The sequence below is a fragment of the Hippoglossus hippoglossus genome, chromosome 14 (genome assembly GCF_009819705.1).
Source record: "Hippoglossus hippoglossus isolate fHipHip1 chromosome 14, fHipHip1.pri, whole genome shotgun sequence".
Taxonomy (NCBI): Eukaryota; Metazoa; Chordata; class Actinopteri; order Pleuronectiformes; family Pleuronectidae; genus Hippoglossus; species Hippoglossus hippoglossus.
Genome location: NC_047164.1, coordinates 12380996 through 12395911, shown reverse-complemented (window position 1 = coordinate 12395911; position 14916 = coordinate 12380996). Strand labels below are relative to the sequence as shown.

Here is a 14916-nt window from a genome sequence, read left to right as displayed (position 1 = left end):
AAGCACTGGACTTTTTAAAAAGTTGGTTAGTAATATTCAACCTTTGACAGCTTCTTCTATCTGCTCTTTAAAAAAATCAGTGGGATCAAAGATTAAAGGTTTGCAGCTATTGCAGCACATGTAGGAAGAATGTGTTCCTTATGATGTTGCACAATTGTCGAGCTAGTAACCCGCCCCTCCGCACACACACACCTAAAGTGTCTTCAGCTTTACTATCTATGCTGATCGCTGCTTTTGTTGTCACTTATACTAAAGGTCAACAAGTGTTTGATCGCGTTGTCTTTACAACTGAATTAGACTGACGGGGAATTGGGCCATGCTGTTTTCCCAAATGATACATGATCAACTCTGCACTTCCTGGTCCTGCCTTTTTCTGAGAAGCTAGAGCGAAGTACGTTGTAGATAGATAAATAAATGTATAAGTTACTAAGCTCTGTCCAGGGGAAAAAAAATTACGAATGCAGCTGGTGAGCATGTGACCGAGTTGAGGATGGCAACCCCATGTCAGTGGTCAAAGTACACCGAGAGGCAGATATGATAAGTGGTTCTACATGTGCACACACAAACACAAAAATTTAACCATAAAACTTGTAGGTATTAATCAAAGCCTTTATATTGTTGATGCCAGAGCTGCTTGTGTACAGCGTGCGAACAGGCATTCCTCGTCAGATTACTGCTGAGCCCTGTACACACACACACACACAACTATCCTTATTAGGATTTTGCATTGACTTTCATTGCTGTGGACAGCCTAACTAAAACCTTATCCTTAACCTCAACCATCACCAATTCATGACTTACCCTAACCTTAAAAAACTCTTTACCCACGCACACACCCACAAACACACGCATGAATCATGTTAACAAATCACTCTCACTCACTCGCTCGCTCACTCACACACTCACTCGCTCACTCGCTCACTCACTCACCTGCTGTATCCCCCTGGTCTCATGTCAACAAACATTCATCCTGCTTTGACCCCCTTTTTTTTCGTTTGCCCCTCCTGTATTCATTCTCTCAACCCCATCCTCCCGCCAAACCACATTATTTAATCAATAACATTGAAGAAGTGCATGTGTTGTGTTTCTAAACCCAGATAGACCGACTGACCCTCTTACCCTTGCTCTCTCTTTTCCCTCTCCCTCCCTCCTTCCCTCCCTCCCTCCCTCCCTCCTTCCCTCCCCCTGTCCCGTAGTTTTTCTCCCTTCTCACTCATCTGTCTTCATTCTCTGTGATTAAATGGAGAAGCTGGGTTCCCCGGAACCTGCACCCCCTTCGCTGGGTGCAGAGCCCGTCACTGGGCTTTCTGCTGCCAAGGCGGCCGAGGCTGAGGAAGACGAGGCCATGGCAGCAGCCAGTTCCAAACTGTGTCAGTTGGCATGGGTGAAAAGGTGGCTGCCACTGGCCTACAGAGTGGAACTCTACCAAGTCCTACACCTCACGGGCCCACTGGTGAGTAGGGGAAAGTTGAAGCGCTGGTGGGGGGATTGGTATGTTCGTGCCTCAACTGTAAAACAACTGTATTTGTTGCAGAGTTTCTGTTGAATGTGCCCTGTTACATAATATAATCAGATCAATCATTTATCAAGTCTGAAATGTATATGCAATATGCAAAAGCTGAAATAACATGGTTTCTATGCTGCATGTCAGTCAACGCTGATTGCACAACACTGCTCTTTAACTTACGTTAACAGATAAGCTGTCTGAACACGTTAACGGCAATACTTTGCCGCTTTGATCAGCTTCCCCTGATCAAAGATGTGCTGTTTGGAAACAATCTCTGTTTGTTTCTACAGCTGCTGTCTCGGATTCTCAGCTTCCTCCTGACGTTTGTCATCACCATATTCTGTGGTCACATTGGCAATGCAGAGCTGGCAGGATTTGCACTGGCCTCAGCGGTACGACCTATACTCCTTTGTAGCATATAGACAAATTGTAATTATAAGTATATAAATTCTTCTTCATATAAAACCACTACTTCTACTTCTCTTGCTGCCATTGATGTTGCTATAATTTCTTCTATATAGGGATATCATGATCATCTCTATACTTGTGTATACCTGTAGGGCAGTGGACATCTACTATCAGTTGCTATCAATATTATACTGAGATCACAGATCTTCAGTAACTGATGTGATGTGGTGTCCGTACCTCATCATACATATACAATACTCTGATATTATATTCCAAAACAAAACCTCACATCAACACCTGCCATGCCACATGGGGTACAGACCGGAGAACACAGGTAAAACAGTAACTAGCTGTTATGCAATAGATGTACAAACAGAAAAAAAGTATTTTAACTCAGCACACATTTTCTCAATTAACCCTATAACCTCCTCTCAGAAGTCCAGAGTCTTAAAACAGGACCAGATGTCTATACGAAACAAAATGGAGGATACTCCATTGTTGATATGCCACAATTGACTGTCCTAACCTTTCAGCCGACACACAAGCTGAGGCCATGGTTGTGAAGAGCAGTTAACTCAAACGTAAACGAGGTGTATCTATCTAGTTTTGCTTGGTAACTGATTACTGTGTAGCAGAACAAAAACAACATCTTCAAGCTGTTTATCTAATGTGACTGCAAGGCTACAGCTAGCACCTTGGAATGATGTGTGAATGTTCCCAAGTTCAATTCCATTGAGATTTAAATGTCTTTATTGCGAGACCCAAGACTGGCAGCAGAAATATGTTAAGCAAAACGACATAACAAGAATGTAAATCAAGGCGCTTCCCCACCGACCTTGTTTGGTCTGGACCATCAGATGTTTTAGGTCAGTCTGAACAAAAATAACAGGAGTAAAAGCTGCCTTGGACCACGGTCCAGACCAAAATTTAGTCTGGACAAAAGAGGTGGTCTTGGTCCGGATCACACTGAACCATGGTTCAGCTCATTTGCAGTGTGAACATTTGTATTTGAATAGTTTGGACTTTGGAAAAATTGCAGTTGAGACAGATTCAAACATTAGAAGAAGAAAAAGAAGCAGAAGTGTTTCTCAGTCTTAGTCTCCAATATATAAAGTTTAATCAACAAGGACTTTCATTTGGCACATTTAAACTAGTGTTGAGTACTGTACCTGACTTTAGTGATGCTGGTAGTAACTCTATAATTAGACACAGACAAACAATCAAAGTCAAGTATAATTCAAAACAACCCACGTAGGTGATAATGACAGAACGTACGTATGTCACACAAAGTCCTTAGTCCCGCCCCTAGATTGGAATGGAAAACCAAAACTAACTGGATCAAGTGCAAACAATGTAACAAAGACACAAACCTTGGTTGGGACCTTGTTTGGGACTTTTTGGTGTGAAAACTCCCTAAAACCACACATTAATGATGCACATGGACTTTGTCAGCACCAGTTAGGTTGGCCATCTTGGTCTGTCTTTGGCAAACTACACCACATGTTGAACTCTTTTCAGCAGAAGCTCTTATACTTTGGCTATCTTCCATTCGGCACTGGGAAGATGGCATAACGTTTGCTTGTGTGAGCATTTGTGTTGGCGTCGGGTGCCCACAGCTCGCATGAAGGAATTGTGAGAGCAGAACGTAACTACAGTGAGGTTCAAAGAGACTTATGGTCCCCACCTGAAAATCAAATCAGTGAGTTTCAAATTGCAACAAGCTGCAGTGTGGGGATGTTGACTCTCAGCCGAATGGAGTGTATCAACCCTTTCACATTAAAGGTGCAAATTTAAACACGGGCTACCTGACTGAGAAGACCAAGAATAAGAGCAACCCATGCAGCAGATTAAACTAACAGACAGGGTGGCAACCACAGTGTGTCTGTACACTGTCTGCTGAACCTGTGCTTGACTGAAGCTTAACAACCATCCAGTCTATACTGAACAATCAAATCGTGTGGGGCTATCTGAGCTTATCGCAAAACAAGCCATTGTACTTGTAATGTAGAACAAATTATGCAATTTCCCCCCTGGGTGTCTGCATGTAGCTGAGCCACCTTTTGCTTTGACAAGGTGTTTACTCTCAGGGGTATTTAAGTCATGTACAGGGAAAGAGTCAATTCAGTAATCTCCTTTCCATATTTCTGGGGTATTTTATGCCTTTGTTAGAAATTTGAGTCACAGGCAGAAAAGGTTGTGAGAATTGAAAATGTAATAAAGTTCTAAATGTGGGATTTTGTGATTTATGGTAAAAGCTGCTAAACCCCTATACCACCACATGACTGCAAAAGTCATAATTATGTATCCCTTGGCAACATAAGAGCATAATGAGCTGAGCCGGAGGGGTGTACAGTTTGCACAACATCTGTAGACAAGCTCTGATGTACTGGCTGGTCACTGTCTACAGAAGCACTCAAAGACTGAACCATGTGCTTATCACTGAAGGCTAGCCTGGATTGCCACAACAGCAGTTTATGTCAGACATGCCTGAATGCTGGAAGATTTGAGTGAGTGAATACAGATAAGAGGCCTTGCTGACAGGGTGTCTCTTACTTCCAACTGGCTGTAAACTCTTATCTGGTCAGGTGCCGGACCAATTGGGATGTGTGAAGAATGGCAAATACAGTAGATTCAGACATGATATTCTGGAAAAGTTGGTCTGAGCTTCTTCCTGGACTTCCCAGAGTGTGGCGTCCATGTCCACCTGTAAGAGCATGATGGTCTGAGGTCGGACACACTGACAGTGGAGTAAATGAGCAAGCCAAAATGCCCTGTATGCAGGGGACGGATCCAGGGGTGAAGCCAGGGGGGGACTGGCACCCGTTGAAATCTGATTGGCTCTTGAACTCACTTACTAACAATACTAACAATAAACACAGATTTTTATTTTCTACGTTTTTGGAGGAACACAATGTGCTCACAGAGTTAAACGTAAACAAACTATAGCCCCTGTTTTAGAAAAATTCTAGACGTGCTACTGCCTGTCCAGTCCATATACATGCTTCAAAGCTTGTGCTCAGCCAGGAAAATATCAAATATACTGTTGTAACTCCATAACTTACACAGCATTTCGCTCCCATCATCAAAATGAAGCCCATCATGTTGTATGTCAGAGTAGGTAAAACATGATGGGCAGACGGAGTATCTTCCTGCTTTGCTTTTATGGCAGCATATCCCCATCATGCACAGCTTTAGCCCCGTTTCTGCTCTTGACGTATAGTATTGATGTGTGTGAACATAATGCCTGTTGGACTGTTTTGTCTGGAATCCTTCACATTAGCTGCAGAAACAGCGGAGGTGTAAAAAAGCTGGGTGTCTAGACATTACATAAATGTATGTATTACTCAAAGTTACAGACATGGACAAAAAAGGAGAATGAGGAAATCTATTTTTACAGCCAAAACCTAATGTGCAGATTTTGTTTGTGTCTGATTTCCCGCATGTCAGACCATTAACGTGACCACCACTTCAACAGGCTATGGCCTTGCCCTGGCTTGTGACACGCTGATTTCTCAGGTGAGCAAACCGCCGTATCTCCACCTTATTATTTTTTGTTGTGCGTTGGAACATATGTAATCAGATATAATTGTGGTTTGTGCTTTGCAGACATTTGGCGGCAAGAACATGAAACGTGTGGGAGTAATCCTACAGAGGAGTTCACTCATCCTGTTGCTGTTTTGTCTGCCCTGCTGGGCTATTCTCATCAACTCTCACAACTTACTACTCATCATGCACCAAGAGGCCGAAGTGGTGAGGTACACTGAACACATCGTCTTCGTAATCCATTGAGGGCAAACTGTTGTTTGTTTAAGGATAAAAAAAAAAAAGCTCATCATTACCTTTATCTTTAGTCCCTTGGCTTTTATTATCTAATTGACTGTATCACTGACATCTAGGTTATTCCAGGTTAGTGTTTACAGAGGTATGGTGTGTGGATGTGTATAAGTTCAGCTTTGTTTGGGCATTTATAAATGTATATGTAAACATCCATAAAATTCATTGCATTTGTAGTTTTCCTACATTTAAATATATGTGATTATTACACATGCATCTCCAGGCAGTATAATTTGATTCATATCATTGTATGTATTTCATATTGAGGGAACAAAGTAAGTTAGATACAAAGCTTTCATATAGACTTGTAGACCTATTGTCAAAGTTTTCACTGCACTAAATTAATGTTGCTTCGTTTTCCTTCAGAATTGCCCAACTCTACGTGATGGCCTTTTTACCAGCTGTTCCAGTGAGTGCACTAAACTAAAACACTCCCGGGAATTGTTGTTCTCCCAGGGGATCACAACTTCTATTGCCGTATTCAACACATGTATAATGTTATATTTCTGCAGTTACTTGAGCCACAGTATTGGCATATTTGAATCAGTCGGAGGTTCAGTACTAAACGAAGAAATGCAAATCAAGTTTAGGTGTAAAGAGAACCCTAGAATATGCAAAGTGGCGAATGAGGCAAGGAATCAACTCCGATCAAGTCTTCAAGTCATCCAAAGACTGATGTGTGTTCCAGTGTTGTTCAGTTAAAATACCAAAACAGAAAACTCCCTGGCCTCATTTCAAACCATGCACTCTCTCACCTGACACTGTTAATAATCTGACCAGTGTTTGCTTAAAGCTTTGACGTGACCCAAGTTCAACAAGGACCTGAATTTAAAACACGTTTTGGATGTTGTGTAAAGGATGTGAGGCAGCTAAACTGAAATATCTTTGGAACTGCAGCATAAATACAGAAACACAAAATAATGGCACGACAAAATTTTAATCCTGTTGAGTTCATTTCTCTCTAAAAGCAATAATGGAAAAATGTGAGCAACTGTATCTCTGCAATGCAGGGGATAAAAACAGCTGTAGATAAGTGTGTTGAGTCGTGAAATGTTTAATTCTTGTAATCCAATGAAGTTGTATGAATGCCAGAGTGATTCAAAATCAACACGAGTAATCCATCATGTTGTACCTATTCCAATTACTGCCTTCATTTGACCCAGATAATCTAGTAAAAGTCAGGTGGTGTAATTGGAATATTCCCCATTAATATTTTCATCACGTTGTTAGCATGTTAACCCGATTTACACACAACATATCAATTATTGGACATGTATACAGTCGTGGTATCTGAGAGTTGTGCCACTTCTTTTCTGTAAACTGTTCCCTCTGTGTCTCCCTGCTACAGGCCATGTTACTGTATAACCTGCAGGTTTCCTACCTACAAAACCAAGTAAGTCCACGAAACCGCTGCACTGAATTTATGTATGATTAATACAAGACATTATAATATTTTTTTAAGCCATGTAGTATGAGGCTCACATTTGTTCACAAGTGAAATTTTGATCCAGACATTAACGTCCCCCACAGGATGAAATATGTAAGTCCACTGATCTTTTAAGAGCGACACCTCAGGTCAAAATTTGAAATTGTCCAATACACTGGTTTATACCCTTAACAAAAAATTCCCAGCTACAAACGCTGCCATGTTGCACGCAGTAGATCGTGAAGTGGAGTAGCGCCACAGTACTTTGACACACTGTACATCGGTGTGATAAGAACTGGACATCTTTGAAAAAAATCTATTTGACGCGTACTTTGACACTTTGACTTTTTATTCTCATCTAAAACAGAGGAAGGGGTTTACCTATATGCAGCCAGCCACCAGGTGGCAATCAAGACGCTTTGGCTTCACTTATGGGGAGCAGTCATGTTGTCCATCTTTATACAGTCAATACTTTGTACCTGCAAGTCAAATTACATTCCCATTAGCTTCAGCTGTACTTGTGTTGAGTGCCAATAAGCAAATGCTACCACACTAAACTAAAATAGTGATCATAGTAAAAACATGTCCATGTTCGCACATGGGGAGTATGTCAGCATGCTGATGTTGGCACTGATGTTAAATCTCTGTACCTAAGAACAGCATAGTTCACCAAGGTGCTAGCACGACTGTCTTTGTCTTGTTATTGGAACTTTTTCCTGACATTGCTTTGAGGAATAATCAAAATCAAGTTAAGTTTCAGTTTGTTGTTCATGCAGTTGACTGTGTGTCCTTTTTGTTTGGCAGGGGATTATTCTTCCTCAGATGTACACGGCAGCAGCGGCAAACATTTTAAACCTGGGGGTCAATTACGTCTTAATCTTCAGCCTCCAGTTGGGCGTCATGTAAGTGCTGCCTCTCTGCTGACCAATGAAATTTAGTAGTTAAGCCTTTGGAGAAACTCTGTCGCTCCTCTGATCATTTCACTGTTGTTCAGAGAGGAGAGGTCCTGTGGATGGGTTTGGAACGAAGGGGACAGGAGGTCACGGAGCTCATTAGACTAGAATGTTGATCTGAGAAGAATCTGATCAAATTGAGTCAGTCCGACACTGATGTTTATTATCTTTACTTTATTTAGAGAGGGAGGCCGAGTAAAGAAAGGAGGGTGAGCTTTGACAGGAGTGGATCCAAGTCCAGCTGGACAAACATTTGATTCATTGTTTTTTTTCCTATTAGTCTTCAAGGATAAGACTGTCAGACATGAAGTGTGCTCAAACCACAATAACTTCAACTGTCTCAGTGCTGACGTACTATGACTCTTTCCTTCCCCCTGTCTTTGCCTGAAGAGAGGGATGGAGTCACAGTTAGACGTCAGCAGACACCTCTCCAATATGTAAAGATGTTCTGCCGTGTGTGTTTGCAGAGGATCAGCGATAGCCAACAGCCTCTCTCAAATCACCCTCTGCCTGCTGTTGTTTGGCTACATCAGATGGAAGAAGCTCCATCTGCAGACGTGGGAAGGTGAATTTATACACACAAACATGAATATCAAATCCTAAATGACCACGTCAGAATTTACGTTCCTAGAAATGCATCTAGGCCAAAAGGCAAAAGAAACTGTACGCAGTCTTCGGTCATCTGCCGTCCTCTACAGGCCATATTGAGTATGTTTTCTCCCTGTGAAACCATCTGCAGGCTGGTCCACTGACTGTTTGCAGGAGTGGGGCTCCTACATGAAGCTGGCTATTCCCAGTGTGTTTATGGTCTGCTTTGAATGGTGGATCTGGGAAATTGGCTCTTTCTTTTCAGGTCAGTGTTTTCTTTAAAAAACTTTAAAGTTCTGGTTTTGGACTAACATAGAAATTAATGAATCAAAAATGTTTGTCTCTTTGACATATTTTTTCTTCCATCATCAGATTAATAAACCAACACCATCCTAGGTTCAGTTTGCTTCCTGTGTTTGATCAATTTCTTCCTGAAGCTTTCAGGCGTGATGCTAAAGTCTTTGTTCATTTCTTTTGTTAATTTGACCTTTATCATACCAGGTATACTTGGTGAGCTGGATCTTGCTGCCCAGCATATTATGTTGGAAATAGGAGCCATAACATATATGGTATGTATCACCCATTAGTTATATCATTTACCAATAACTCTGCAATTATTTACTGTTGATAAAAAAATGTTTTTTACTCCTGTAAAGAGCCAGTCAATTTATCTTAGCTTAAAACTTTATAAAATTTCTGTTTGTTTGAAGATTTATTCACATGGCTTGACAATAGTGTTGATAAACACTCTCTGGAAGAATAAGCATTTCTACCAAATAGTTTCCTGAATGTGTAAATGACACTGAGGCCGGGTCTTTGCAGGTCCCTCTGGGTATTCAAGCAGCTACCTGTGTGCGAGTTGGCAATGCACTGGGGGCCGGACACACCGCCAGGGCCATAGTCACAAGCAAAGTGGCCCTGGTTCTATCAGGTATGAAGAGACACAATTGTATTATGGCCTGGTGTATAAATTATAATAATACAGTTAAACAGTCACCCCTGATGTAGTTTGCTTTCAGACATGCACTGTAGTCCAAACATTTTCCTGTAATTTTCTCCAATGGCTCTATGTGAGAACGCAGAAGATTGAATCAGTTGCTCTGGACATTTTCCAGAACTTTTTCCTGCCAGCCCCCGAGTAAAATGTTTGGAAAATGTCAGAGTGAGCTCATATGAGAATACAGCAGGAAAATGTCCTGAAATATTTTTTAAGAATACAAAAATCTCAGGACGACAAAGAGTTGCCACACACGATCAACACGCCGACAAGGTTGTCAGTGCATGCTCTCCTCAGAAGCCACCCTTCGCCTGAATGTTCCTGTTGTTGTGAACACGTCTGAACCGGACAATCTCCTGCTGAGTTCTTCACATGTGAAAGAACCTGATCTTGACCCAATTTTCTGGACTTCATGTCTGAAAATGGCTTTAGTTAAAGATCTCAGATACAGTGCACACCAGATGCAACCAGACATGTTTTATGTGAATCTGAAGGTCTTACGTATCGTATACAATGTCTTTGCTGCAGGACTGCTTGCCGTGCTCCAGGGTATCGTCATTGCAGGCTGTAAGCCCGTCATTGGCTACATATTTACCTCTGATGAGTGAGTTTCACACCAACATCCATTCAGTTCTGCACCATGTGAAGACAACTCTGTTTTCTGATGATCTTCTACTGTTTGTAGGAACATCGTGAAGCTTGTCTCAGGGAGCTTCACGGTCTACACATTTCTACAATTCTTTGATGCGCTCCTGGTACGTTATTACAGAACAGAACAGATGATCTTGTCTAATTACTGAACCCTCATGTTGAGTAGTACAGCTTTATACTTCTTTGTTTCACTGTGTGTGTTTTCAGTGCGTCTGCTCAGGGATTCTTGTCGGAGCTGGGATGCAGAAAATGGCTGCCTTGTCCAACCTGGTGGGTTACTACTGCATCGGTCTGCCAGTGGGAGTAGCTCTGATGTTTGCTGCCCAGCTCAGAATATTAGGTAATATTCACTCTATCTGTGAGAGTTTCTGCAAATAAGCTATAAATGAAATTTAAATTGAGCTGTTAATTACTGTGATTTTACACCAAACCCTTTTTTGGCTCAGGATGAAAATGTTATTATTTACACACTTTCATAATTTTACTCTTAAATGCAACAGCTGACACTGATCAGCGAGTGCATTGTCTTGAATGACACAGACATTGACTTGGTCATGAATATTTCTTGTATCGTCCAATGAGCAGCAACTTGGAAGTACGACAGCAGAAGTTTGAAATATTTGTGTCTATATTTGAATAGGTATTCATTAGTTATACCAACAAACCACACACACACACACACACACACACACACACACACACACACACACACACACACACACACACACACACACACACACACACACACCCAACGTGCCTTAAAGCTCTGACCTTGTGAGGTGTGTATCTTTGTGCTTGTTCCATGTGGAAACCAACCTGATGGTGAAGCTCTTTAGGAAGTTGAATGGATTTGAATTAATCTTTCAGAGTAGTTCAGAGTGTAATAATAATCATAATAATCATAATCATAATAGTCATAATCATAATAAGATATGCAATATGTTTTGTTCAGTATACATTAGTGAGAAATGCATCTTTTAAAAAAAGCATGTAATACCTCAGAGACTATTTAATTGAATAACATGAAATTTGGTACATTATGTTATGTATATTTATATTGCATTCAGGATGTATTATAATCATCCTGTTGACCTCCACACTTTTCCCCCAGTTCCATCATCAAATCTGAATTTTAATATTCATAAAGTCACAAAACTAATGATATTACCATCCACTTCAACTTTAATTTGTATTTATTTTTTTATGTTAGAATGCTAAAAATCTGCATGTCAGTTACTTGTGTGGTTGTATCTTGGAGCTTTTTAAACTAAATATTATGTACATTTTCTCTTGTTATCCAGGTTTTACTTGTATTTATGATGTGAAAACACTGGAGAGATTTACTTAAATCATCTGTATTTGTGTGCTTCTCCTGTTAGGCCTGTGGCTGGGTATCCTAATATGTGTTCTCTTTGAGACGGGTTTCTTCCTCACTCTCATCTACAAACTAAATTGGAAGAAAGTCACACAAAAGGTAGGATCTTCTTATCATCCTGTAAACTGAAGTATTTAAACATCTAGACAGAAAGGACTGACTACAGGAGTGTGAATGGGATCAACTGAAATGTCTTATCGGGTACATTTTCTGCGGCCACTAGGCGGCAGTCCCATCACTACATTGTTACGTCCTTACAGCACTTTCCCTGTAGCAACATTATTATTGATCTAAAGTCTTTTGTTTACATGATTTGTATACAGACACACACTCAAACATGTCACAAATTAGTCTTAATAAAGGCTTTTGAAAGGAAAAGCGGATGTTATTGGTGACAAATCTGAAACCTCTGAAAGAGATTTTTCTACATGAATAAAAATGGGTGTCATGAATTCCCCTCTAATGTGATTTCAGGCTCAACAGCGAGCTGGAAAGAAAGTGGTGGTGATACCAAAACGCCCTGTGAGTACAGTGCTGAGTGAAGCGATGGTGCCTGACGTCCCTGACGACCCTAACAAAGTAAGAGCACATGTAGATTGTTCTCACTTCTTTGTATGTGTGTGTTTTATCACACTCCACATGCACACTAAGTAACAGCATCATCTTTGCACCCTGAAGGCCCAGTCGGACGGAGAAGTCGTTCAGGAGTCAGATGGCTACAGTCCAGTTAACACCCAGGATCAGGAGCTGAAAGCAGGTCACGAGGCCGAGGGCAACAACACCAGCACGCGGGGCACTGAAGGCGATGCTGAGCAGAGCAAACACACTTCAAACACCAACACTCAAGAGCTACTTTCTGTCACTCAGCTGATCTTGCGTCGGGGACTCATAGTCTCGGTTATGGTTCTTATTCTGGCCGTAGGTGTTGCTTTCCACATCGCGTTCCCTGCTCCAGAGCCCTCCACTCAGAGCATGTCCAACTTCACCCTGAACTGGGCCAATGTCTCCACTCCCACCCCGTCGGCTCTTCTGGACCTGATCCCGACCCTCTGAGCCGACTTTCCCCTGTGAATGTAGCAGCTGAATACAGTTCTGACAAACTGACAATTCACAACTAGAGAGAAAAAGTGTTGAATTTTGCCCAAAATGACAACTCAGGTAGAAAAAAACTCAGGTTGTCATTTTATAAAACTTCAGCTCCACAGGGGCTGCTGCCTCTTTTTTACGCACAGAGAAAAAGATGTGTCCATTCTGCTCTGCTGAGAAATACCAGAGAAGTAGCCAAGGAAATATCAAGAGAGACTGAAAGTGACAGTTTGAACAAAGGTCTTGTCACAAAGATCATGTTTTAACCTGCACAGCCTGAGATGCTCAACTGGGACAAGAGGACACATTAGTTATAAACCTGTCACTAAGAGACCATGTGGGAATCAAGGAACAAATGTTTTTCCACTGACACTCTTTGATTTTTTTTAACTATTCTTGTCTCGATTTAAATATTGCACTGTGACATATATTCTCTTAAATCATTTTCTCGTGTTTTAACTTTTGATTGATTGTAAATATGCAACGTAAAATTGACATATTTACATGTAAATATGTAAAACTCTATATGAGTGAGCTATATGCTACTTTTCTTTTGCCAATCTCTAGAACACAGGTGTTTGATAAATAATAAGAGTTATTTTTTACTGTATATTTAGGGCCAATGATGTAATGCACTTTGATTGAAATCAATAAAAATGATTTTTTTAAAGTGTGGGAAAATATAAAGAATACACAGGTATGTTCAAGTCCAAAAAAACACAAAATATCATTACACCAAGACATTTGCATTAAATAGCTTGAACTTTTATTTTCTGAGATGTAAATATGCAGATATGAAGGAAAGATTAAAAAGTACAACCACAAATTATTGTGACCTTGCTGTTGACATCACAGTGTCCAATATCCAATGGCAGAAAATGCACATTTTTTATTTTAACTGCAGCCATAACTTGATTAAATTCCAGTTGTCATTGTACCACGTAGCAACAAAACCCAGAAGTTAATATGAGATTCATTGACTGTATCACAAGTTCTCGTTGTATAACAGTGACAGGAGATCTTTACACAGTCACTTGTTAATGACGCCACAGCATGTTACTGATTGCAGCCTCTGGAGGTGAGCAGGCCAAGATTACAGTCTCTGTGAGGAGCCGGTCTCTGTGAGTCAGTGTCTCCGCTGATGAGCAAGACTGAGGCTCAGACAACGATTTAACCATGTATGAATCAAGCCTTATTTACATATAATAATGATAAATTCATATGCAGCTTCTTATGTGACTGCTGCCGACATCAATCTGTTGCAATCCAGTGCTGGTGTCAGTTTGGGGAAGGAGAACAGTGGGTTGTGGGTGCACTGGCTTAAAAACCTTTATGGAAACAGACCTATAAAGCTCTTCTGGAGTTAAAAGCTGTTGAAATGAATAAATCAGAAGATACTGTACAAAGGTTATTGTGCATTCACCTGCTCCTTGAACTTCAATGTGCTTGGAAGTTGGAATGTTGAAAGAAAATTGATGCTGTAAACAAAATGTGTTTTTTTTCGAGTTTTTAAACCACATCTCGACACCTCTTTCCAATATTTACATAGTAATGAAGAGCAAAGGTATAACAGGCATATAAATAATTTAAAATGTTAATGTTTGCATTGGATTAAAAGTGGTGTTAGGCGCTTGAGAGAGATGGACATACAGTTTGATAGTGACAAAAGCAACAATTGAACAAGTTCACATAAATAAAATACTATTTTAGAGCTGACTGTAAAGTCACGTTAGTTGGCTTATAAGTGATGACGTCAGCGCTTTGTGTATCAAATAATTACACACAATTACTCCTTGAAAGAAAAAAGTCCCTTCAGGAGATTCTGACCATGGCCTAAAATTTAAATATGACTGGACTACATATTGTTATCTGATTATTTTTATAGACGCATAAAAGGGAACAGATTTGGGGAAATAACCTCATTTGCTTTCTGGTTAGAGTTAGATGGGATTTCTACTACTTGCAAGTCTGTTAGCTTAGCCAGGACTGCAGGAAGCAGCTAGCCTGAAAGCCTTTGCAGATACAAGCCAACAGCTTTCCCAGTCCAGAAATAATCCAAGGGTATTGGTCTGAAAATGTAGCCATATTCTG

At 40.6% G+C, this 14916-nt stretch overlaps 1 protein-coding gene across 1 annotated transcript; it reads left to right on the top strand.

The window, feature by feature from the left end:
• The first annotated feature begins 1183 nt into the window (after positions 1-1183).
• Positions 1184-13499, top strand: slc47a1 (solute carrier family 47 member 1). Its single transcript, XM_034607099.1, has 17 exons — positions 1184-1453; positions 1798-1899; positions 5363-5431; positions 5522-5670; positions 6116-6158; positions 7098-7142; positions 7980-8077; positions 8596-8693; positions 8868-8981; positions 9218-9285; positions 9539-9647; positions 10242-10317; positions 10399-10468; positions 10572-10704; positions 11744-11838; positions 12214-12318; positions 12418-13499. The coding sequence occupies exons 1-17, from the start codon at positions 1241-1243 to the stop codon at positions 12790-12792; spliced, it is 1962 nt and encodes a 653-aa protein (XP_034462990.1). The 5' UTR covers positions 1184-1240; the 3' UTR covers positions 12793-13499.
• Positions 13500-14916: the final 1417 nt, after the last annotated feature.